The following is a 22,972-nucleotide window of genomic DNA, read 5'->3' as shown; positions in this document are numbered from 1 at the left end:
CGAAGGGCCCGACCCCGAGCCAAGCCTGAGCTCGCTCAAGCTCGGCTCGTTTACAGCCTTAGCGAGAACTGCAATGCTCTATGGCGTTGAATGTTGGCCTTTAAAAGAGAAGCATAATAATAAGTTAAGTGTTGCCGAAGTGTGCCGAGATGAGAATGATTAGGTGGATGAGTGGTTTTACACTTAGCGACAAAATGCGAATATATCAGTGATAGGGTTGGCGTAGCTCCAGTGACAGACAAAAATAGAGAGAGTATCTTTAATAGCATTAAACGTCGACCATCTGATGATCCGATTAGGAGAGTAGATGTTTTAGATTCGACTTATGTTAAGAAAGGCAGAGGTAGCCCTGGGAAGACTTGGGCTTATTGTATAAAAAATGATCTTAATTTATTAGAAATAAATGAAAATATGACACTAAATAGGACGCAATGGAGAAAAATGATTCATGTAGTCGATCCCACGTAGTGGGATTAAGGCTTTGTTGTTGTTGTTGTTTTTTATTTTTTTTAACTTCTTTGTTAATTTTTCAAGATCATTGTGATTTGTCTATTAAATATTAAGATAATGTAGTAATTTAAAATATTAAGTAACTTAAAAAACACTTTATCTTTTACAATTAAATTATGATTTCCCTAAATTCTTGGTGCATATTGGCGTCTTTCGTTTTTCATAGATCATATAACACGCTACAATCAAATAGGTAAAATTAGCTTCTGAGTTAGAAATAAAAGCTCAACTAAAGATCAATCAAATAGAAATTAAAAGCTTTTCAGGGGCTTTCCTACATAGTTATTTCAACAAAATTTCACATTATTTTTCAAACAGCAACGGTAGTACCGAATGAAGCCCATGCTGATATTTCGCTACCCAGTTTCATATGACTGGTAGATTTGACTTCCAGCCTAATTAACACCTATTTCAGCATCTCCTATATTCTAAAATACTAGCATCAAAATCCTCTTCAATGCAACTAAACAATGTGAAAAAGAATAGGGATGGCAAAAGCCTTAAAAATTAAGCATATAATCCAAAACTCAAATTATTGCATCAAACTAAACGACTTTTATACAGACAGAAATAATTTACCATACTCTAAAAAATGACCCAAGAATATTGATATATAAGCAAAAGTGTGCTTTTTTCTGCGAATTATTAAAAAATACAAAAATTACAGAGAAATCGTAGTTAACAGTTCATGCATCAGTCCAGTTTTCACAAATATAATGCAAAACAAAAGTCGGTCAAACAGTACTGCAATCACCAATAAATACCAAAACAAATCAAAAGAAAATCTGAAAACAAACTAATAAATTGAACAAAGTGAAAATGAAATTATATTATCAATAGAAACTGTAAGAATTTGCAGAACTATAAACTTAAATCTTACATTATGTGATGCCCATCGATCCTTAGCACTGAACTTTTTCAAATAGTATTGAAGTTTTTCCAGCATATTTCTGTACTTAACTTCTCTCTTCTGAATTAGATCTTCCACAACATTTAAGTCAAAATTTAATGGGTTCGATAAGAAATCCAATCTGCTTGATGAATCAACCCAGAAGGAAAAAATCTCCCTGAGGACTAGCAAATCACTATGGATGTATTCCCCTGATAAAAAAAGGTCGCTTAAGTCAAGCATTTTCAAAAGAACTTGAAGTTGTTGTCCAGCTCGAAGGAGTGGATGGCAAACATCCTTCAGAAAACAAGGAACTGAAACTCCAGACCGTTCCTAGCATTTAGAATTTTTTTTAAAATTGCAAGAACATCAAATGCTACACACAATAGCATGCAAGTTATGGCATGTTTCATATAGTGCATGCATAAAAATTTTATCATAAGAAGCCATACCTTGATAGAGGCTAAAGAAGATTTAACAGAAAAAGAACTGGCATCGGTTGTAGGTGCAGTATCGGATGAAGCTACAAAAAATTCCCCATAAGGATCATCAATGGTAGCTGTATAAATCCACGAGTTGATAAAACCAGAATAAGGCTCATAAGAACAAACAAAGAGATACTTGAGAAGGTCATAACGAATCGGGTCTGCATCCTAAAATTTGCACAATGGCTAATTAGTCTGAAGAAAGTAAAAAACACCATGGAGTTCATAAATTTGTTTCGATGTAAGAAAATTGATATAAGTATAAATAACACAATAAAAAAGAATTTCAAAGCTCGTAACTTGAAGTTGCATTTAAGGCTATCAAAAAAGCTCGTCGTTTGCGAAAAGCTCGTGTTTAACTTGCTAAGTAGCTCATGTTTGATTCGTTCGCTAAGCAAGCATAACACGAACAATTGTTTATTCGTTTGTGTTCAGCTCATTTTAGCTCAAAATAATTAAATAATAATATTTATTTATACCATTTTTTTTTTATTTTTAAATTTTACTTTAAAAAAAACGTCTGTAAGAGATTTGGGTGGTATATATATATATAAAAAGTAAAGCTTAGGTGTTAGATATGTAAATATATAAGCTTGGTTGGTATGTATGTAAAGGCCTAAGAAAAACAAAGCTAACTCGAATCCATCTCATAATTCACAATTTCTTTTATGTTTAGGTGTTAAATATGTAAATACATAGGAATTGGCTGGTATGTACGCCAATGTCCAAAAAATTAAAAAGCAAAGGTCGACTCCCATCTCATAGTCCCGTGGTTTCTGTTTTATTTGTTTAAGTGTTAGATATGTAAATACATGGAATCAGCTGGTACGCACATAAATGTTCAAAAAAAAAAAAACAAACAAACCACTGTCCCATTTTTTCTTTTATTGTTTAGTCTCACATCTCAATGAGAGGTTTTCTTACAGCCATAGAAGTGTTTAAATGATGGAAAAATCCTCTTTTGAGCACAATAGTTATCCAGCCCGCTTGGAACTCGTAGGTACCGAGCTCCAATTTTAGCCAAAAATGAGCTTAATTCAAACATTCGAACAATTTGAGCCAAATTCAAACAAATCGAACCGAACGCAAACATATATTTAAAAAACAATTTTGAACACGAGTCTATTTCAAATGAGTCAAACACGAACAGAAGCTCGGCTCTCGTATGTTTACACCCCTAGTTGCATTATATAAATCTTCTTTCACTTTCATGAGTATGGACAAACTAGTTAAGAAAAACAATCTAAATAGATCAAACTTAAAAAAAATACTATGCAATGGCATTTCTTCAATGCTTGAAGACAGAACAACTCAAAAATTAAATGTCTAAGAAACATCTGCTTATGATTGTTTGTTTCAAGTTATTAAATTCTAAGCAGCAAAAAACTTAACCATAAGATCAGTATTCGAAATTCAATAGATGTCAACAGCAAAATCAAGGGGGAGGGTGGGAATGGGGACAATAAATTGCAGAAAAAAGTGGACTTTTTCGTCTCACCTGTTAAAAAATTCAACCATTAATCAAGGAATCAAGTGTTATAAAAAAAGGAAAGGCAAATGCATAGGAAACAGTTGCAAAGATTACCTGGAGCTGAATATACAAATAGGTAAGTAAGTCTGCTCCTCTGGGAAATTTATGGAAGTCGGCAATTGAATCCAAATCCATGACCTCTATAAAATTTTGAAAAAAGCAGATGCTTCCAAGAACTTCAATTTGAGTTCTCAGTTCTTTAGAATGCAAATAGACCTCCAAAAAAGTAATATCTGGATTGACAGCACCAGTCGGAGTACCTTCAAGTTGGTAAATGGGTAAAGATTCACCCTTGCACTGCACCGAACGTCTCAATTTTATTGACTGAGATAAAGTATTCAATGCACAGATATAGCCTCCAAGAAGCTTTCCAATTGCAACAGCAAATGCTTGGTTGACCAAGCTATAAGGAGGGCATTCTTGCATTTCAATTTGACCTTCTCTATTTGATGGAATCAAAAAATTTTCACAATTCTCCCTTCTTACTGAATTAGTCTTGTGATATGTGCAAAGGAAATAGCTGACAAATTCATTTAGGAAAAAGAACAAAAGACCTGAATGGCTAATAGACTTGAGCATCCTTCCCAATGCATGGGTGCTTGATAACCGGCACCACAAACTTGGTACTCTATGAAAGTTCCTATTGGCTGGACTTGAACAAAATGAAAGTGAGAGTTTCTGAATCTCAACAATCGCCGACTTCACACCTTGCAGTACATTTATAACCAATCTCACCAAACTTGATTCCTGCAAAAAGGCAAATCAAGCAAACGGGTCATCAATGAATAAAAGATGAGTCATTTACATACATACCAGTATACCACCCAATTCTTATGTATTTACATATCTAACAGCTAAAGTTTGCTTTTTTTACATTTATACCAGTAAAATCTTTCATATAATATCTAAAATACCACTATTTGAATTTTTAAAATGTGAAATACACCTTTTCATGCATAGGTAACTTGGCATATATGTAAAAATTGAAGTTTAGGAGTTAGATATGCAAATACATAAGAACTAAGTGGTACGTATGCAAATCTTCCCTACAAGATTGTGACATGCTTGTTAGTGTGGAGCCCAGTTTAAAACAAATATAAGGATTACCTGTTCCCGCTCTTTGCTCCCGACTTCCTCCTCTGCCGCTTGCGAAGCGAAGCGACGCTTCGCCTCTATTTCTGTCGCGAACTGGCGAAAGGTTTGGGTGTGGTTCGAACAAGAGCAGGAATCTCAAGGCATCGCTCTCCAGGCTTCTTCTTCTGTTTTTTGCTCACGGGAGGCAGCAGGTGAAGGTTTTCGGTCTCGATTGCAGCACAGCAGGTTGTGGCTTCGGCAGGTTCTTCCTAAGCGGCTCTCATTCAGATTTAGCACGATTTTTTTTTTGTTCTTCTTCGGGCTTCCTCGGGATAGAGGAAGAGAAGTGCAAGGAGCAGTTCCATGCGGCAGAAGGAAGAGGAAAGAAAAAGAAAAAAATTGTTTTCCCATGGCTTTCTTCTTGGTGGTCTGTGATAGAAGAGAGATTAGATTTATTTTTCTTATAAGTTTATCTTCTTCGAGGTATCTCGATGTAAAGAGAGAAGAAGAGAGAACAAGGAAGCGAGAGATCTCTCTTATAAGTCGAGACGATCGATTGGTGTAAATACCTCAAGTAGTAAAATCCTCTGCAACTTCGTGGACGTAGGCAATTTGTCGAACCACGTAAATTTGTGTGTTCGGCTGCGTACTGTTTTCTAGTGTGAATTTTCTTGTTTTATTTTTTCGCTTCTCCAAAAATCGTTCTTCTATTTAATATATATATATATATATACCACAACAGCTGGTATCAGGGCTTTGTTCTGATCTGAGTAAAAATGATAATTGCAGATTAAGTGAATGTTTCAGGGAACGAGAAATTTGATGGCACGGATTTTGGTTATTAGAGAATGCGGATAAAAGAATGCGGATAAAAGACTAAGACTACCTCTATGGGAAGAAACTTCATCTTCCTTTATTGGGGAAAAGACCCGAAATGATGGATGGGGCTGAATAGAATTGTTGGATCGACAAGTTCTGGGGGTTACTCGATTAACCCTATTGAGGTCCGTTGCAAACAACGTCCTCAAGGAGTGGACGACTGCAAATCTCATGCCAATCTTATCAGGTATGTATCAAAAGGCATCAGCGAATAACAAGGTATATCTGATGATGAAGTTATTCAATTTGAAGATGGCGGAAGGTGTTTTTGTTGCTCAACACCTGAATGATTTCAATACTATCACAAATCAATTGTCGTTTATTGAAATTGATTGAAATGTCGTTTATTGAAATTGATTTTGATGATGAGATGCATGCGTTGTATTGTTGGAATGATTGCCAAAACATTGGGAAACCATGAGAATGACAGTTAGCAATTCTGCAGATAAATCTAAATTGAAACATGATGATATTTGTAATTTGATTTGGCTGAGGAGATGCGCAAGAAATATTTTGAGATCTCATATTCGAGTTAGGCACTGAAAGTTTATTTCAGAGGGAGATCACATGACAAGAACTCAGGTAGAAGAATATCAAAATCAAAATTTGATCAGTAGACAACCTGCTGGAATTGTGGCAAGGTTGACACAAAAAAAAAACTGCAAGAATCCTAATAAGAAAAAAAATAATTACGCTAATGTTGTAATTGAAGAAATATAGGATGTGCTATTGCTGACGCAATACATAGTTCTGTTGATGATGGAAGTGAAGAGGAGAGTAGATCTGGAGTACTCATTCTTATTGTTCTACAGACATATGATGGAGAACCACAAAGCTATGAAAAAATCTTACAAGATGAAAATTCGAGCAAATTGGAGCTGACAGAACTTCCACTAGGGAAAAATGCATTACACAACAAGTAGGTGTATCGGGTGAAAACTGAGTGTGATAACAGTAAGAGGTGCAATGTTAGATTGTTGAAAAAGACTTTCAGCAGAGGCAAGATATTGCTCATGCAGTGGGAGTTGCAAGCAGAGACAAGTGTAACCTAGGAAATAGCTTAAAGGTGCAAGGCTATGTGGACCTTGTTGATATGTTGACTAAGAGTGTTACTCTTGAGAAACTGAAGTTGTGCGCAGCTTCAGTTGGTCTTCTGGTGTGAAGACAGGGGCTTTGAGTTACAGAGGTGAAGGATTCATATTTGAAGAGAATGGCGACACCGCTAGTAAAGAATATCAATTTGAGGAAGGAGATGTTGCAGTCTGTGTAGCGGTCTCCAAGTGAGAGATTTTTTAGCGTGGAGCCCAGTTAAAAATAAAAATATAAGGATTACCTGTTCCTGCTCTTTGCTCCCACCTTCCTCCCTCTGCCGCCTGCGAAGCGAAGAGACGCTTCGCCTCTACTTCAATCGCGAACTGGCGGACGGTTTGGGCGTGGTTCGAACGAGAGGAGGAATCGCAAGGCATCGCTCTCCAAGCTTCTTCTTCTGCGTTTGGCTCACGAGAGGCAGCAGGTGGAGGTTTTCGGTTTCGATTGCAACAAGCAGTTGTGGCTTCGCAGGTTCTTCCTGAGCGGCTCTCATTCAGATTTAGCACGGCCTTTTTTGTGTTATTCTTCGGGCTTCTTCGGGATAGAGGAAGAGAATTGCAAAGAGTTGTTCCTTGCAGCAAAAGGAAGAAGAAAGAAGGAGATTATTCTCCTTTGGCTTCTTCTTGGCGGCTTGTGGCAGAAGATAAATTGATTGTATTTCTCTTGTAAGTTTATCTTTTTCGGTGTATCTCGGTGTAAAGAGAGAAAAAGAAAGAGCAAGAAAGTGAAAGATCTCTTTTGTAGATCGAGACGATCGACTGGTGTAAATTTCTCAAGTAGTAAAATCCTCTGCAACTTCGTGGACGTAGACAATTTACCGAACCACGTAAACCGAACCACGTAAATCTGTGTGTTCCGATGTGTATTGTTTTCTGGTGTGAATTTTTTCGTTCTATTTTTTCGTTTGGTCAAAAATCGTTCTTCTATTATATATATACCACAACAATGCTTACCGAGTTCTAATTACTGCTTGCTGACTCATTGAGTGATGCTACCTATTTGACTGTAAGATAATAGCAAACCATGCAACCGATGCCTCCATAACAGAAATTTAATCAAGGCTTCGTTGATTGAGAACTTGTTGGGTGCTTAACAGGTTCCATGACATACAACCATTTTACCATTTCGGACCTATTTGATTGTTTTAAATTAATAACACCATTCTATAAAACAATGAAACTTGTTAATTGCTGTATTTTTGTTGAACGTGCTTATAAATCAATCAGAGTGAAATATGGGGATATAAGGAAGAACAGAGGCAATAGCTTTCAAGTTCTCAAACCTCAAACAATAAGAACTTTATTTTATAACAGACAATCCATGTAAAAACAAAAGCATAATATGACGGTTTTCATGTTAGGATCCTGCAAGCTTCGGTAATTAGCACATTGCTGGTTGCAAGGCTCCGCTCAAAGTTGGTGGTGGTAACCTGGCGGGCTCATACAGAACCCTAAACAGAATCTTGCCAGACTGGGCTTGAGAAAACTCCAGTAATCACGATACCATATAGATAAACACAAGTATGAATACAAATTACGTCCATTCAATCGATAAGTTTGAAAGATATCAATAAAATTACATCCAAACAAGTAAAATAGCTTGGAAGTATAAACCATTTTAAAATGTAGGCTTCACAAATCAACATTAATTTTATAGATCGTCCGACTAAATAAGCTATTACAAGAATTGTGATGTCAAGGGGTTTTGATTACTTAGAAGACAGTCAACATGGACTTTAGAAAACCAGGAATCTGAGGATTCTTTTTTTTTTTTAATTCAATTCAGGGAATAAATGTTAGCAATGTTAGCACCAAGCTTCGCCATAATTAGAAAGTCATTTCCCACTGGTAAGTCAAAATGAAGTCCACCCAATGCCTGATCACATTTCCACGAATTTACCCAAAAGAAAGGGTTTGAGGGGTTAATTTTACTCACGGAAACAGCGGAGAGGTCGTATATCCTATCTTCAGGTCCCTGCACATGATCAATCGTCCGACTAGTTCCACTTTCGCAGGCGATCGACTCCCAAGTCTTCGGGGGGATCCCGGGATCATCCATCTTCAGATTACGAAGCAAGCACTGGAAACCAGATTCGGCCTCCATTAATGAACTAGATGACACACACTGGTTAGGGTTTTGGAAATTCTCTTCTAAGCATCTTGCAATTGTTTTAGGAAAGTGAGAACGAACCACACCATCGAGCGGGCCTGGCAGGTTTTATTTTGATTTTTTTTTTCTATTTATTTCGGAAAAACTATCGGTCAACTTTTTAAAAATTTACATCATATTTATTATTATGGAAATTTACATATCTAGTGTCTCAGGCCAAAATTTTAATTTTTACAAACAAAGCAACTTATATCTATATATAAATATGAATTTCACTATTAAAAAGGGTGATAGTGTTAAATTGGATGCTGTGTTTGTAAAAATTAACCTCTCTCTCTATGTTTTATTTTTTTAGTGTGATTCACGAATAATCTGAGATTCAACATGTAATGATAATAGATCATGTCACCAATAAAAAGATGAGCATATTATTAGATTCATGTTTATACGTTATAATATGTATTCATATCTTTTATGAAATAAAATATGCATTTATATCTTATTCACTAGTTACTTCAAAATTATAGTCATCATGAATACCTGTAAAATATTATGTCATTCTACAAATATTTCTATTTAAATTACTCGAATAAAAATTTTCTCTTTAAGTGGTATCATTTATCTTAATTCTTCTATCCAAATATTTTCTTATAAAAATATCGTCAGACTTACTGGAAGAGTATAAGCACTTAAAATATTAATAATTTTATGCCGACAACAAACTCTAGAGTTATAGTAATATCACTCATTCTACTGATTTTTAATATATTATCTTTCAAACTTTTATATATAATTACACTCATATCATTTATAGTGCAGCTCCTACCTAAATTTCAAAGTTTAAAATCCAAATTATCAATCTCTTCAGTCTTCTTTCTAACTCATTTACTATCTTGAATTTGTAAAATATTTTTTCTTCATATGAATTATAATATAATTTCATTATTTTACTAGTGAGTGCCTACATTCTAAAATTTTATCATAATGTTATTTTCAAGAGTTGATTAATAAATGCTAATAGAAAATTACCAAAAAAAAAAAAAAGTTATTTGTTATTTATAATTTCTCCTATAAGTTATTTATAATTTCTCCTATTCTCAATTATATGCAGGGTAAATCAGACTAAATATCTCATAATTTTTACTTTACAGAAAAAATAACCATTGAACAATTTTTTTAAATAGAAAAAAATGTTCAATTTTTTACTAAAATATGGATAAATTACATGAAAAAATAATAATTAAATTTTATACCATATTGATTTTAAAATAAATTCAAGATATTTTTTTCTTGTTTACATGAAAATAGAAAAAAAAAATAGTTTTGATGTCTTAAACATAATAAAATTTAAAATTGTTCAAATTTATTTTGACATAAATTCAATACATATAAATTCAATTGAAATTTATAACTTGATTTTAAAAGGTTGTTCCAAATAAAAAAATCATAGTATATTTTATAATAAAGCCCAAAATTTCTTCTCACATAATATAATTATAATTTATATTTATAATTAAAATAATCTACCAAGAATCTTATTTTGACTAAAAAATGTTAAACTAAATAACAAAAGTATGCATGTAGTCAAGAATATGCTGCAAATATATTTTTTTATCTCAAGAAACAAATTTTAATAAAAAATGGTATGAAAAAATATCATTAAAAAGGTCCATAAATTTTTGACAGATTCCTTGTCATTTATTATTCAGCCCCACATCCAAAATACATTTAATTTGCCTTTTATTTCTCGCGCCCTAGTTTGGTCTCATCCTTGTCAATCTGTTAGTCTCTTAGGACCATTCATCTCGAGGCCAATCTAACATGGAAGCAAATTGGATCTTCTCTAACAGGGTTGATCCGGTGTTCTAAAATTATCTCGGTCACATCATTAGATAGACCACTTCAGCTCGATAAACGAAGGAAACCATCTGTTCAGTGGCCTCTACTCGTCAATTACTTTAAATTGACCTAAAAGCTCGAACGACTGTCTTGCAACATCATCATTCAAATCATATCCCCTTGTCCAACACAATTGTATTTCGGCTATTCAATAGTAAGAAACAATACTTCAATAAGAAACTTACAAGGCTTCCATAACTTTGTTTGCATGTCACCAATTTACAGCCAAGCCAAACATATACAAATGCATATAAAATGCAATTAATAACACCAAATAGAAAAGCCAAGCAAAGCACCCAAAACCTCCATTAAAGAAGCTTGCAAAAGAAACAAAGAACACCCTCACCCCCCTTCTTTCCTGCGCATACTATCCCTTCCTTGTTCACAAATTCCATTCAATATAATATATAAACTCTCCTCTCTTCCAATGCCATCCCATCCCTTCCTTAACTCATTACTTAATTACAGAGTTAAACGAGGCTGATATGGATAAATCATCTGTGCCACGCTCCTACGAAGACTTTCAACCCTTTACCGAATGGATTTCTGATGATATTTCAGAAACGCTTCGGATTCGACTTCCAGGCATGTCTTCTGTTTAAAAAAATAATATATCAGGACTCCGCAAATAGAGTTATGTGCGGAGTTTATGAAATCACATCACGTGAAAGTGACAGAAAAAAAAATGAGTCAGGTAACACGGGGGAATATTTCCCCCGTGTTATTTCGTATTATTCAGGTATTATTGTACGTTATTCAGGTGTTATTGTGTTATGGGAATGTTCCCGATATTATAATAACACAATAATACTTGAATAACACACAATAATACATGAATAACACACAATAACATCTGAATAACACAGAAGAAATATTCTCTTGTGTTGTCAAACATTCTTTTTTTCTGTCATCGCCAGATGGCGTGATTTCATTTGACTGCACGTGTAACTCTACGTGCGGAGTCATGATGCAATATATTCTCGTTTAGGGTTTCCTTTCACAGTTGGAAGTTGAGTAAATAAATAAATAACCACTTAAATAAATATTATTTATTTATATATTTAATATTTAAAATTTAATATTTATTTAATAACCATGCAAAATACATAAGCATTAATAATTAGTCTCAGTAATAGTTTCGTTGTACGTACATAATATTGAAGATTTATATGCTGTATGAATGAACGTTAAAATTTAGGAGTTGTATAAGTAAATACATAGCAATCGTGTGATATGTATGTGCATGGACTTTTACAGAATCATCATAGCTATTTGCCTATTTTCATACGTAACTTGTAAATTCTTCGTTCAGATTTTAAATTAACAGTAAAGATATAATTTTTATTATTTATCTATTTTTATTATTAAGTTTAAAATTATTTTATCACCTGAATATCAAGCATACAATATTTTTTTATCATTAATTACTGGAATTATAAGTATACAATATTTTGATCATATATGCATATTTTTTTTAATTTAATATTTTTCATATTTTATTAATTTTTTAAAATTCCAATCTAGATATTCTTCAGCGATAAAAAAATAATATGATTGCATAATAAGGTCGTCTGCTATAAGTAAATAATTGAATTTATTTTAGAAAATTTATTTGTTTGTATGTCTGGATGATGGTTCAGATACAATACTCATAATATTCAAGTCTTATTAGATCGCACGACTGCCTTTGAATCATAATCCGAACATACAATTGTCACATGTTATTTTAAGTTAGTTTTTCCTATAAGTTATAAAGCGGGCCATCATATTTCTACAAAATATTGTATTTAATTGCATACGTAGTATCATATTGAATCATATAATGACATGATATTCATTATAAAGATGAAACTAAATATATTTATTCTGAAGATATTTGTATCAAATTTTAAATATTGTTATTTTACCTTAGAAACTAAATAAAAATATAAAAATACATAATAATTTTAAAATAATTTTATGAAAATTGAAAACTCATGCTAAAAATAAGAAGTTTGCACCCACATAAATATACATATGCAAGACATGATCAATATTGCATGCGGACATCTGGTGCGCAATTCAGGTTTCAGTAAAGAACAGCTCAAAGTTCAGATGGACAACTTTGGCAACCTTAGGGCAATCGGTGAGCGGCCCCTTGATGTCAGTGGTCGTCGATGGATCCGTTTCCAAACAGAGCATCCCATTCCTGAGGGTTGCGACGTTAAAGGTGTCAGAGCACGATTTGACAACAACATCCTCTATATAAATTTTCTCAAATTAATCACAGAAGAGTCGAAGCCTACAATACCGCCATCAACATCATTGCCGAAACCCGAGCTTGAACCGACACCGGAGCCAGAGAAGCAGCCAGCAGTGCTAGAGGAGAAGCAAGAGCCCGAAAGCAAAAGGAAGGAAGAGGAGGAGGTGAAGGAAAAGGTAGAGGAAGAGAAAGAGCAGAGAGATGTTGATAATGGTGAGAAGGAGGAGAAGATGAGGGTAAGGTTTTTGGAGAGGATAAAAAGGCGGAGAAAGGTGGTGCTTAATATGTTTCTGGCTTTGGTTGTACTTGTGGCGATTGGGATATATGTAGGTTATAAGATGAGGAGGGGTGCATGGAGGTCCAAAGGAGAATAGTTGAGTGCTGGGGGGGTGGTTAGTAAAATGTTTGTTAATTAATTGTGAAATGTAATTTTAATGAAATTTATTGAAGTTGAATAAATTGGCGTTGAGGGGGAAATGCTTACTTTTCTAGAGGCTAATGATTATGTGTATTAATTAATAACATTGCTATATGTAAACTCAATGTGATATTGTGACTGTGTTTTTTTTGTTGTATATTGGTATTCTTTATATCTCGAGAGAATATTACATGCGTAGTCCGCAAGCATGCAGACTCCATACCTAATATTTCAAATTAAATCTCATATTTATTTATTCTTATTTTTTATTTGGGAAATGAAAATTGTGTAGGCAACAATTTCATTACAAATTGTTTACATTGTGTTAGATAATATTTTCATTCTAGTTGATTTCTTAATGCATTATGAGTTTGGGGGTTGGGTCTTAATTAAATTTATAATTGTTGCTTATAGCTTCATAATGTCAATCAGAAATGATGAAAATCAGGCACATAAATTAAGAGTGTTTTATAATAAGGAGTCTCCTTATTTCTAATATATTTATTCTGATTTATTTCCCTTTTAGTTGAATATTTAGATTAAAAATATGTATTAGTAAGTTACCTAAAATAGATCATTCATTTTATTTTGTACCTAAAATAGATTGTGAGATTGTTATTTAATGGAATGAAAGCAAAGGGAAAAGGCAATTCAACCTATTCAGAATTTAACATATTTTTCTCAAAACTTTGACATATAGTATCAGAGCCAAGTTTTTCTCCTGACCACCAGTAGTTATTGGAGGAACGTCAAGACTCCCTTCTCGCCAGACTTTTTGTAGGAAGGGAGAAACTATTTCTTTGTCTTGATTCTCACTCGTATGCTTTGTATAAAACCTCGCACCACAACCATACCTTCCGACTGAGAGAATGATCTCGCCGCAGGAGACGACGAAGTCACTGATAACGAGGAAATGATTGGCATCGGCGACCACATCCATCGCCAAATCGCCAATACAAGCAAAGGAGAGGAATCCCGGCGGATGTTTCAGAAGTTGTGGACTCACGCAGACGAGTTGAAGGTCTTGCAGGGATTTTTTGAGTTTACGTCGAAGAAGGGAACGACGCACGCCAACTATCAGTATGACACAGGACCCTTCTTCAACCAGATCTGGCCTCGGCTGCAGTTCAATTTCAATAAGAACCAGATCGCGGAGAAACAACGTCGTCCCAAAAAAAGTACCACAACGCTGCCACCAAGATGAAATCGAGCCGGAGGTTGGTTTTCAAGAGCCCTCACGATCGAGCTACCTACGAGATTTCACGTAAGATCTGGAGCACCACGTTTTTCCGCCTAGAGTTTCTCTAGTGCCACGGCCGCACCTCTCTCCTCCGCGAGCCTCGATTCCCTTCCATGGTGGTTGCTGCTCCTGCGGTCCCATTACCGACAACGTTCTCGGGGTTGACACCACCTGCAAATGCTACTTATCTTCCGCACACTGTTGGACGGTACTCATTGAAAAGGTTTGAAAAGCACAATGTCCCATTGTTGAAAGAACAAGGTGAAAAAATATATATATCTTGAAGAAGATCAGACTTGCTCGACAGGCAGATAAATGTCGTAAGTCTGCTTGCCAATAGATGAAACTTATTATAAAGTGCAAAATCTATTCATTGTGGAAATTAAAGATCCTTGGGTTGAAAAGGGATGTTATTTTTGTATCATTATTCGTCTGATTCAGATCTTCTTCATTGGGCATTGTTGGTTTTGTGGCATCATCGACTGCTTCTTACGCTTCGCTTTGTCTACTTCAGCATCGGGTTTCGACACTCTTGAGCTTCGATATTTTTGGGCTTCGGTCTCTCGAGCTTCGACACTCTGAGGCTTCTGAGGCTTCGGCCTCTCGGGCTTCGGCACTCTCTGGTTTCGACCTCTCGAGCTTCGACACTCTCAAGCTTCGACACTCGCAGGTTTCGGCACTTTCAGACTTCGACACTCTCAGGTTTCGACATTCTTAGGCTTCGACAATCTCAGAATTTGGCACTATTGGATTCAACAACTTGAGGATTTTTTGTCCCGACAATGTTATCAGCTTCTTGTTGGCAAATTGATGCTTCCTGATCAGTCAGCATTAATTTGAGGGGGGATGTCAATCTGGAATGACGACAATCAGGCAGCCAAAACTAGAAGTATTTTATAATTAGAAGCTTCCTTATTTCCAAAATCTTTATTTTGATTTATTTCTCTTTTAGCTGAATATTTAGATTAGGAATATGTTTTATTAAGTTATCTAAAATAGATTATGCACTTTATTTTGTACCTCAAATAAATTGTAAGAATGTTATTTAATGAAATTAAAGCAAAGAGAAAAGACAATTCAGCCTATTCAGAATTTAGCCTATTTCTCTCAAAACTTTGACACATAATCAATGAAAAAATTATTGAGATATTTCTTTGACATTTGCTTCTTCCAGATAAAGCCTCACTCCATAATAAGATGTCAAAATTTTTTAGATTTTATAAATTCTTCACTTGTGCAAAACAAATAGAGAATTTTGAAACATTAAATGTACATGCACTTATTTTTTAAATCAAAAGTTATGCGCTAAAAATCAAATGTTATAGAAATTTATAACTTTAATAATAATATATGGAGATTCTAACCATGCACACATAACAAAAATGTTGTTTAGAGCAGCATGGGAGAAGTAATATTTTTACTTCAAAATTTGAAATGGGAACAAAATTTTTAGGTCTCACTCAGTTGAAACTCTACCATTATATGTTACAGGTTATAAATAATGCAGTTTTGTGACTCTGCAGAATATGTGAAAATATTAGTTTACAAGAATTGTGGAAGGTGGCTTCCATTTTAGAAGAATAAAAAGTTGAAAAATCTTAAATTGTTAAAGCTATTTTCAACATATTGTAGGAAATCTATTCAATCATTCTCTATAGAGAAGGGAGAATAGAGGCAAAAAAAAGTTTTGAATAATTAACACCAAACAAAAGTATTGATAGCAATGGTGGATGGCATAAATTGGGGTCAATAGTGTTAGCTATGGTGTGTTAATGTTATTCATGATGATTAATGGTGAAGTCAACGAGCATTGACTGCATGCATTGTCTTTCTTGCGATAGTGTGCATCTTTTTTGGTGTTGATTCAATCATCTACGTTATTGGCAATAACTTGTATTAACTTTGGTGCGGATGTCATGTTTTAACATTGTTGGAGATGGTGTGAGCTGATGTTGTTGTGTAGAAGGTGGTGTTAGTTTGATAATGATAGTCGAACAATTATGATTTGGTGATAGAGATCAGACACATGTGATTTGAGTATGGTAGCTATACAATTATGGTTGGCAATGTTGGTCAGGTGACTGCGGTTGTGTGATAACGATCATATGATTATTTGCAGGCGATAATATTTAGGTGACTATGATTTTATAATGGTTATTAAAGGACTGTGGTCGGATGATTTTTTATATAGTTTGGTGATGATAGTCCAACAATTAGGTCATATCATTACAATTGCCCATGGTGAATCAATGATTCATGGGTTTGAACTTTGGACATGGCTTTATTGTTCTACTCAAAGCTATCTTTAATTATTCTCTCTATGGCTAAGCTCTATTTAATGTGAAGAATAAGAATCTATTTCTAATTTTTTAGAGCGATAATTGATAAATTTAGCTAAAATTCTCAAAATCACCATTAAATAATTTGTATTAATTCATTTAATTTTAAATTGCTCTTATAACATGTAAAAATAATCAACCCAACCTGACTAGAGACCCCTTCCTATCTATTTCTCCGACCAAGACAGTGATCGAGAAAAAAATACGAGAGGAAGAAGAAGGAACGAAAATGGAGAAGAGGAGGAAGAAGAAGAATGGAGAAGCTAACTTTTGAAACTCTCCGAGTACTCCTGTGATCACTTCTCAAGTTTCTCTCTCCTTGCAATTTCTTGGGTCAGGACAGTGACTAAGAAAGAAAACTCAAGAGGATAAAGAATAAGAAGAATGGAGAAGAGTGAGAAGAAAAAGGGTGAAGAAGCTCTCTAAAGACTCATAAAAACTCTCTCCCAGCCTCTCTTCAAGTGAGATGAGTGCGATCTCCTTCTCCATTCCTCCCCGCTCGAGATATTTTTATGAACTCAAGGCATGGAATGACTGTTTGCCTCATTTGGTAAGGTCCCATATAACTCACATGCCATTTTCGACTTTAGAACCAAACCAACAACTTATCCCGGTGGTGGGACATCGTTAGGGTGCAAAATGAGGGACCATGCAATGAGCTGACCAAAAAAAAGAGTGTTACGTGGCCACGACACAAATAGGGCATGGTCACGCCCCCATGTCGGCGTGGTCACACCCCCATGTAGGCATGACCACGCTACATATGGTGTGGTCACATTTACCCAGTTGGGAGTTGTTTTATGAGTCTGATAATTTAGGCCACAAGGCAAAAAATTGAAGGTCACCCTTAAGCAAAAATGCTATTCTGGACACATCCACGCTACCCATTCTGCCATCTGGAGTCATATAACAAATAATTCTTCACGATTAAACCAATTAGGGTCTGATTTGTTTGCACTGCACCGAACAAAACTCGTTCGCTCAGAGCCACCTCATCAATGTAATGTCAGCCGACCCTCGCTTCATCGACAATCAAAGCCTAGTAAAATGATATTGGCCACATGCCAGAGGATCGAAAACGGATATCTTGAGCTTTGGGGAGGCATATGTCTGTGATGCATACCCTAAGGTTGTTCGAGCGCACATCCTATGCCTGTGGCATCAAAAGATGATGCCAACAAGCGAATTGATAATCTATAGTGGCATTTAATACTTTTTTGTTGATGGTGACTACCATTTCCAGTTCATGTCATCACCAATCCTTCTAATTAAAAATTTTGCTAATTGCCTTCATGATCATTCTATATTGCCATGCTTTTGGCCTAAAGCTCTACTATCTCAACTTTTACGAGATCATGCATTTAGGACACTTTGTACTCCTTCTTTTAAGAGAAAAATTGCCACAATCTTCTGACATTATTATCTTAAATAACATATAAGCAATCCCTTCGCCTTCACTTTTAATTTAAGGATCACCAATTTGTTTAATTTCAAGTGGCATCGATGATTGCATTGTTACTTAACTATCTTTAGATCATCTCATATTCACTTTTAGGGAAGACCAGTAATATCATCTTTCATGGCTTTTATGGCCTCTTTATGTCATACACCATTATTTTTAGCTCACATCGTCACCACTCGTTTGATGATCAATCTAGCTAACTTCAATTTATTTCATGAATTCTCTATGGTGTCTTATCATTACTTTAGAGCAATATTATCTTGGTTGTTAAAGGAATATTTGTTTGCCATCTTAATTCGTATTTATGGCATTTGATATGTGTAAGAAAATTAAAGTTGTACTAATTTTTCATCCAAAAGTAAGACCATTCTTTGCATCCACATTATTTAATAAGTCATACTCTTTATATCTTTATGAAGAAGGGTATCTTAATGCCTGACCTTATTACATCACCAACATCAAGAATGTTGACAATTCTTAATTGCAAGTGTATTTGTTGGATCTTGATATGTCCGTAAATCACACTCAAGGAATAGAGTGTAAGACAAGAGAGAGAGAGAGAAAGAGAGAGAGCGAGAAGTGCACAATAATAAGCAACAATATGAAACTTTTGATTAGCATATTCCCATAAAATACTCCCTCTATTTATAGGTGAGAGGAGGGAAGGGATAAAGTAGGTGTAATTGTATGTTTGGACCTGGTTTAAAGAGAGCGTTGCATGACATTTTAGATGTTTTATATAGACAGACACTCAGTTAGACCACCCCATGACTCAGATAGCTGTAGTTAGTTAGCCTTGGTTCGACAAGACCTGCTCGAGTTCATCTTCGTTGAATCAAGGTTATTGATCAACGCATGATGGTTTCAATTTAATGAGGCCTGAATCGATCAGTTTGCCTTTTTCCGATCAGCTATGCAAGCATAGTCGTCGATTGTTGATCCCAGAGTAAGAGATCCCTTGTCGACAGCGCATAGCTTGGCTATCGAACAGAGGGTGAATCATCGTAATCCGACATATAGCTTACTCCTCAATAAGGCGACATTTTGGGGATGATCCATGTAGTTGCATAATGGCTAGTTCTTTGCCCATATGAGGAAACTCATGAGGGGCATATGTGAGATAACAAAAGATGTTGTGTTCTTCACTTGAGTCAGGTTATGATGAGAGGCAGATTGATGCCTTTCGTTTGGAGCGATAGGCTTTAGTTTTTGGTTCAGATGACTTTCACTCGACCAACCTTCAACCCCAGCTCAAAAAAGAGGGTTGCACTAACCAAACATGTCTTTCAGTATTTTGCTGGCGAACATTTAGCCTTCTGGTTATGAACCCTTAGTTTTCCGCTAGCGTGCTCTTTGGTTTTTCGCATGTGGGTCTTTGGTCTTTCGTTGGTGGGCCATCCTTGCCGCACTTCTTTATCTCTCAATCCATTGGTTCTACTCGAGATTCGTGCAAACACGTTTTTGATGCACAATTAGACACTTTCTATGAGTTAAAGGATAATATCCCATGTTAATCGTACTTAGTACTATTGAAAACTAATTCAACTCAATGAGGGCCCATTTTTTTTTCCCATTTTGTAATTTTTTGTAAAATTCTCATTCGTTTGCATACTAAATATACATTTTTGATAATGTATGTGGATCATTATTCATATAAAATAATTAAAACTATATGACTTATAGTTTTTTTATGCATGAAACTAATTTCTCAATTATTATTGTTATGCTATCCAGAAATAACAACTATCGGTTATTTAGGACCATCTTGCTAGTACCCATTACAGATATAATAATGCGAGGATTTTATGCTAAAAACAAAAAATATTTGGCTTATGGATCGAATTGTTGTAGTTCTATATTTTGGGTCAACTACTAGCTTAATTTCAATAACAGTAAAACTGAAACCTTTAAAGAAGGAAAATTTGAGACACTGATGTATCGAGTTAACTTGTCTGCTCAAGTACTTAGCCTATGGAAATAATGAGCAATCTTTTTGAAGCACTTCTGTACTGTAAATAGGGATATCATTTTATAAGAAATGAAGGATATACAAAACATATTACAGCACATCACTGTTCACTCATCTCTATCTCTTTCATTCTCTCTTTTCGTTCACTCAATTCCTTTTGAGTCTGATTCAAGGACAATTCAAGATTCAACAACTATACAAATGCATTTTTTTTAAGCAATTCTGTACCACAAATTAAATATATAGATAATCAATCAAATGCTAATTGAAAAAAAAAAAAAAACAGAAAGCTGCAACATTCACAAGGAGTGCAACTCAAAGAAGGAACCGTCTACTTAGCCCACTAGAGAGGTCAGGCATATATATATTTTCTCTCAAACACAAGAAACAATAAGGAATAGCTTTCAGAGGACAGCATCTTTTCAAGACTTCTGTACGTGGATATATATATACAACCATCGAATCCAGACCATTGTTTCATCTCTGCAAACCCTTCTACTGTAATCCTAGAAAGATCAAAAAGAAAAAAAAAAAACAAAAAAAACAAAACAAAACAGAGAAGAGGATTAAATCAGAGAAAAATGGCCTCCACTTCCGCGGATCCTCGCTCTTACGTAGATTTTGAACCACGATTAGAATGGCTTAAGGGAAAGGAAAGTGATACAATTATTGTTGATGTCTCAGGTAAGTTAAATTTCATCTGAACTACCCTCTCCCTCTCTCTCCCTCTCTTATTGACCGAGCAATGATAGATTATCCGCCAAATTATGATTCACTGTAACCCAATAGATAGCTTGCTCCGCGACATAGAGAGTTGGATGGATGATTTAGATTTCTTGTGGTACGACTGTCTCTCGATCTCTGATAAGGAGCCTCTGGGGCGTCTATGAGATTGTTGATGGTACTGAGGGGCCGAGTCTTCTCTCGGGTCATGCCTATCAAATGTTCACTGTCTGTTTAGATAATCATTTTTATGGTGGTTGGCTTGCATGCCTATATGTCCTGCTTTGGTTCGATCGGTTCATGCTCGGACCATTTGGTCGTCATTGCCTTATTGGCTCTGGCTCACTGCATCCGGTTGGCTTTGGCCTTGACTTTGGTTTAAACCGTTAGTGGCACTTTTCCGTCTTATGAACAGTTGGATCTCCCCGAGATTCATGCCTGTGCAGTCCCAATGTATACACACACACATATTACTTATAGATATATATATATATATATTTTTCAGAATGAAATGAGCTAAAAAAGTTCAAGATATATAAATGAAGTCCTTTAGAACTTGTTCAACTTCACTGTCACAGGTAGCCCAAGGAACATAACGGCTTGCACAGCTTTAAAAAAAGTCGCAAAAGAAACCAAAATTTAATAGAATTCTGTAAAAACTCAAATTATTTTCCATAATTTCAGAAGCCAGAAATCATTATTTGAGCAAACCTTTCTTTCTTTCTCTATAATGCAGGATTCAAGAAAGAGCAGCTGAAAGTTCTGATAAACACAGCAGGAAACCTCAAGATCAGCGGCGAGCGGCTGATCGAAGGCAACCATTGGAGCCGATTTCTTCGCAGCTTTACTGTCCCAAAGAACATCAACCTGAAAGGAATCCAAGCCAAGTTCGATGGCAATGAAGGTCTTCTCTATGTCATCCTGCCAATCTCACTTTCATCAGTACCAGAACTAATCACTCCACCATTACCAACAAAAGCTCAGGAAAACTCTTCAGAAGGCACCAGAGCTCACCAAGAAGCTTCTTTTATTGGGGGGAAAGAAGCTCCAAAGATGCAGGAGAAAGAAGCGGCTGAAGAAGAAGAGAAAGAAAGGAATTCAGGTGAGAAAAGTGCAGAAGATTATAAAGAGGATATAAACACATTAGAAAGTGGAAGGAAAGGATCACTGGTTGCTTCTGTTATAAACAAGCGGAAGCTGGTAATACTTAGTGTGATATTCGGTGTTATGGTTGCTTTGGGTCTTGCAGTTTATTTGAGCTATAGAAGTAAAGGTCTGTAAATGAGTTGTGCGACATGAGGATTGTGGTTTAAATACTTTAAGATTGCATCAGAAATTAATTAATATTTCTTCAACTTTATATTTGTATTAAATGTCATTAAAAAGAGACGTTGGTACTGTACAATAATTCTTGAAGATATGGGGTGCATTCATGCAATCAGCATATTTCCTTACAATCTCATTGTGAGACATGGTAAACCTAATTTTGGCCCATAATATTTTTTTTAAATATCTCTATAGTATGTTTAATATTCTTCATTGTAGATTTGTAGTGGAGTAGAATCGAGGAAAATTAGATCAATGTGTTAGGAGCAAAACTAATCGTTTTTTTTAAGTGGTGGGCAGGAGATATGTTTAATTTTTTTTAAAAGTAGTAGAGTAGAATGGAGGAAAATTGGATCAATATAGTTAGAGGCGGAACCAAAACACGAGGAGGGCGGCGGGTGGCAAATTGTTCCATTAGACTCAACATAGAAGGGGCCATGGTAACGAATTACAAAATGATATTTCAAGAGGGGCAAATGGTAAAAACAGATATTTTAGGAGGGACAAAAAACCAAATTATGAATTTGAGGAGAGGAGGTTGCAATTGCCTCCTCTGGACCCTTCTTGAGTCCACCCCGGAATATAGTGTATCGCATTCCACTCAAATATATATATATATATATTCAAATATACTGGATAGACAGACCACCTATACAAAAAAGATTGAGTGAATAATGTTGGGAAAAGTGAAGTTAAACTTGCATTATTGGTTGTAAAATATGTCTAAAATTTTGTAATTTCTTTTTGCATGTGACTTATATATATATATATATATATATATATATATA

At 35.1% G+C, this 22,972-nt stretch overlaps 3 protein-coding genes across 4 annotated transcripts in view; 2 read left to right on the top strand and 1 right to left on the bottom strand.

Annotated features, from left to right (window-relative positions):
* The window catches only part of LOC110024312, a 105,595-nt gene extending 96,944 nt beyond the window's left edge, over positions 1 to 8,651 (bottom strand). For both annotated transcript variants that reach the window (XM_020724202.1, XM_020724203.1), the window contains exons 1-4: positions 8,393 to 8,651; positions 3,470 to 4,162; positions 1,852 to 2,052; positions 1,391 to 1,732 (exon numbers count right to left, since the gene is read on the bottom strand). In XM_020724202.1, coding sequence (XP_020579861.1) covers positions 1,391 to 1,732; positions 1,852 to 2,052; positions 3,470 to 4,162; positions 8,393 to 8,560 — 1,404 coding nt within the window. In that variant the 5' untranslated portion in view covers positions 8,561 to 8,651. The remainder of the gene's footprint in view (positions 1 to 1,390; positions 1,733 to 1,851; positions 2,053 to 3,469; positions 4,163 to 8,392) is intronic.
* A 2,264-nt stretch (positions 8,652 to 10,915) lies between these two features.
* LOC110024303 (inactive protein RESTRICTED TEV MOVEMENT 2-like) lies at positions 10,916 to 13,221 on the top strand. The gene is made up of 2 exons (XM_020724189.1): positions 10,916 to 11,050; positions 12,531 to 13,221. The coding sequence occupies exons 1-2, from the start codon at positions 10,951 to 10,953 to the stop codon at positions 13,079 to 13,081; spliced, it is 651 nt and encodes a 216-aa protein (XP_020579848.1). The 5' UTR covers positions 10,916 to 10,950; the 3' UTR covers positions 13,082 to 13,221.
* A 7,304-nt stretch (positions 13,222 to 20,525) lies between these two features.
* On the top strand, positions 20,526 to 22,142 carry LOC110024263 (inactive protein RESTRICTED TEV MOVEMENT 2-like). Its single transcript, XM_020724129.1, has 2 exons — positions 20,526 to 20,819; positions 21,595 to 22,142. Exons 1-2 carry the CDS (start codon positions 20,717 to 20,719, stop codon positions 22,137 to 22,139), a joined length of 648 nt encoding a protein of 215 aa, XP_020579788.1. The 5' UTR covers positions 20,526 to 20,716; the 3' UTR covers positions 22,140 to 22,142.
* The last annotated feature ends 830 nt before the right edge of the window (positions 22,143 to 22,972 follow it).

The sequence above is a fragment of the Phalaenopsis equestris genome, unplaced genomic scaffold (genome assembly GCF_001263595.1).
Source record: "Phalaenopsis equestris unplaced genomic scaffold, ASM126359v1 Scaffold000251, whole genome shotgun sequence".
Classification (NCBI taxonomy): domain Eukaryota; kingdom Viridiplantae; phylum Streptophyta; class Magnoliopsida; order Asparagales; family Orchidaceae; genus Phalaenopsis; species Phalaenopsis equestris.
Note: the sequence above shows the minus strand (reverse complement) of the source record. Positions and strands in the feature narration are given on the sequence as shown.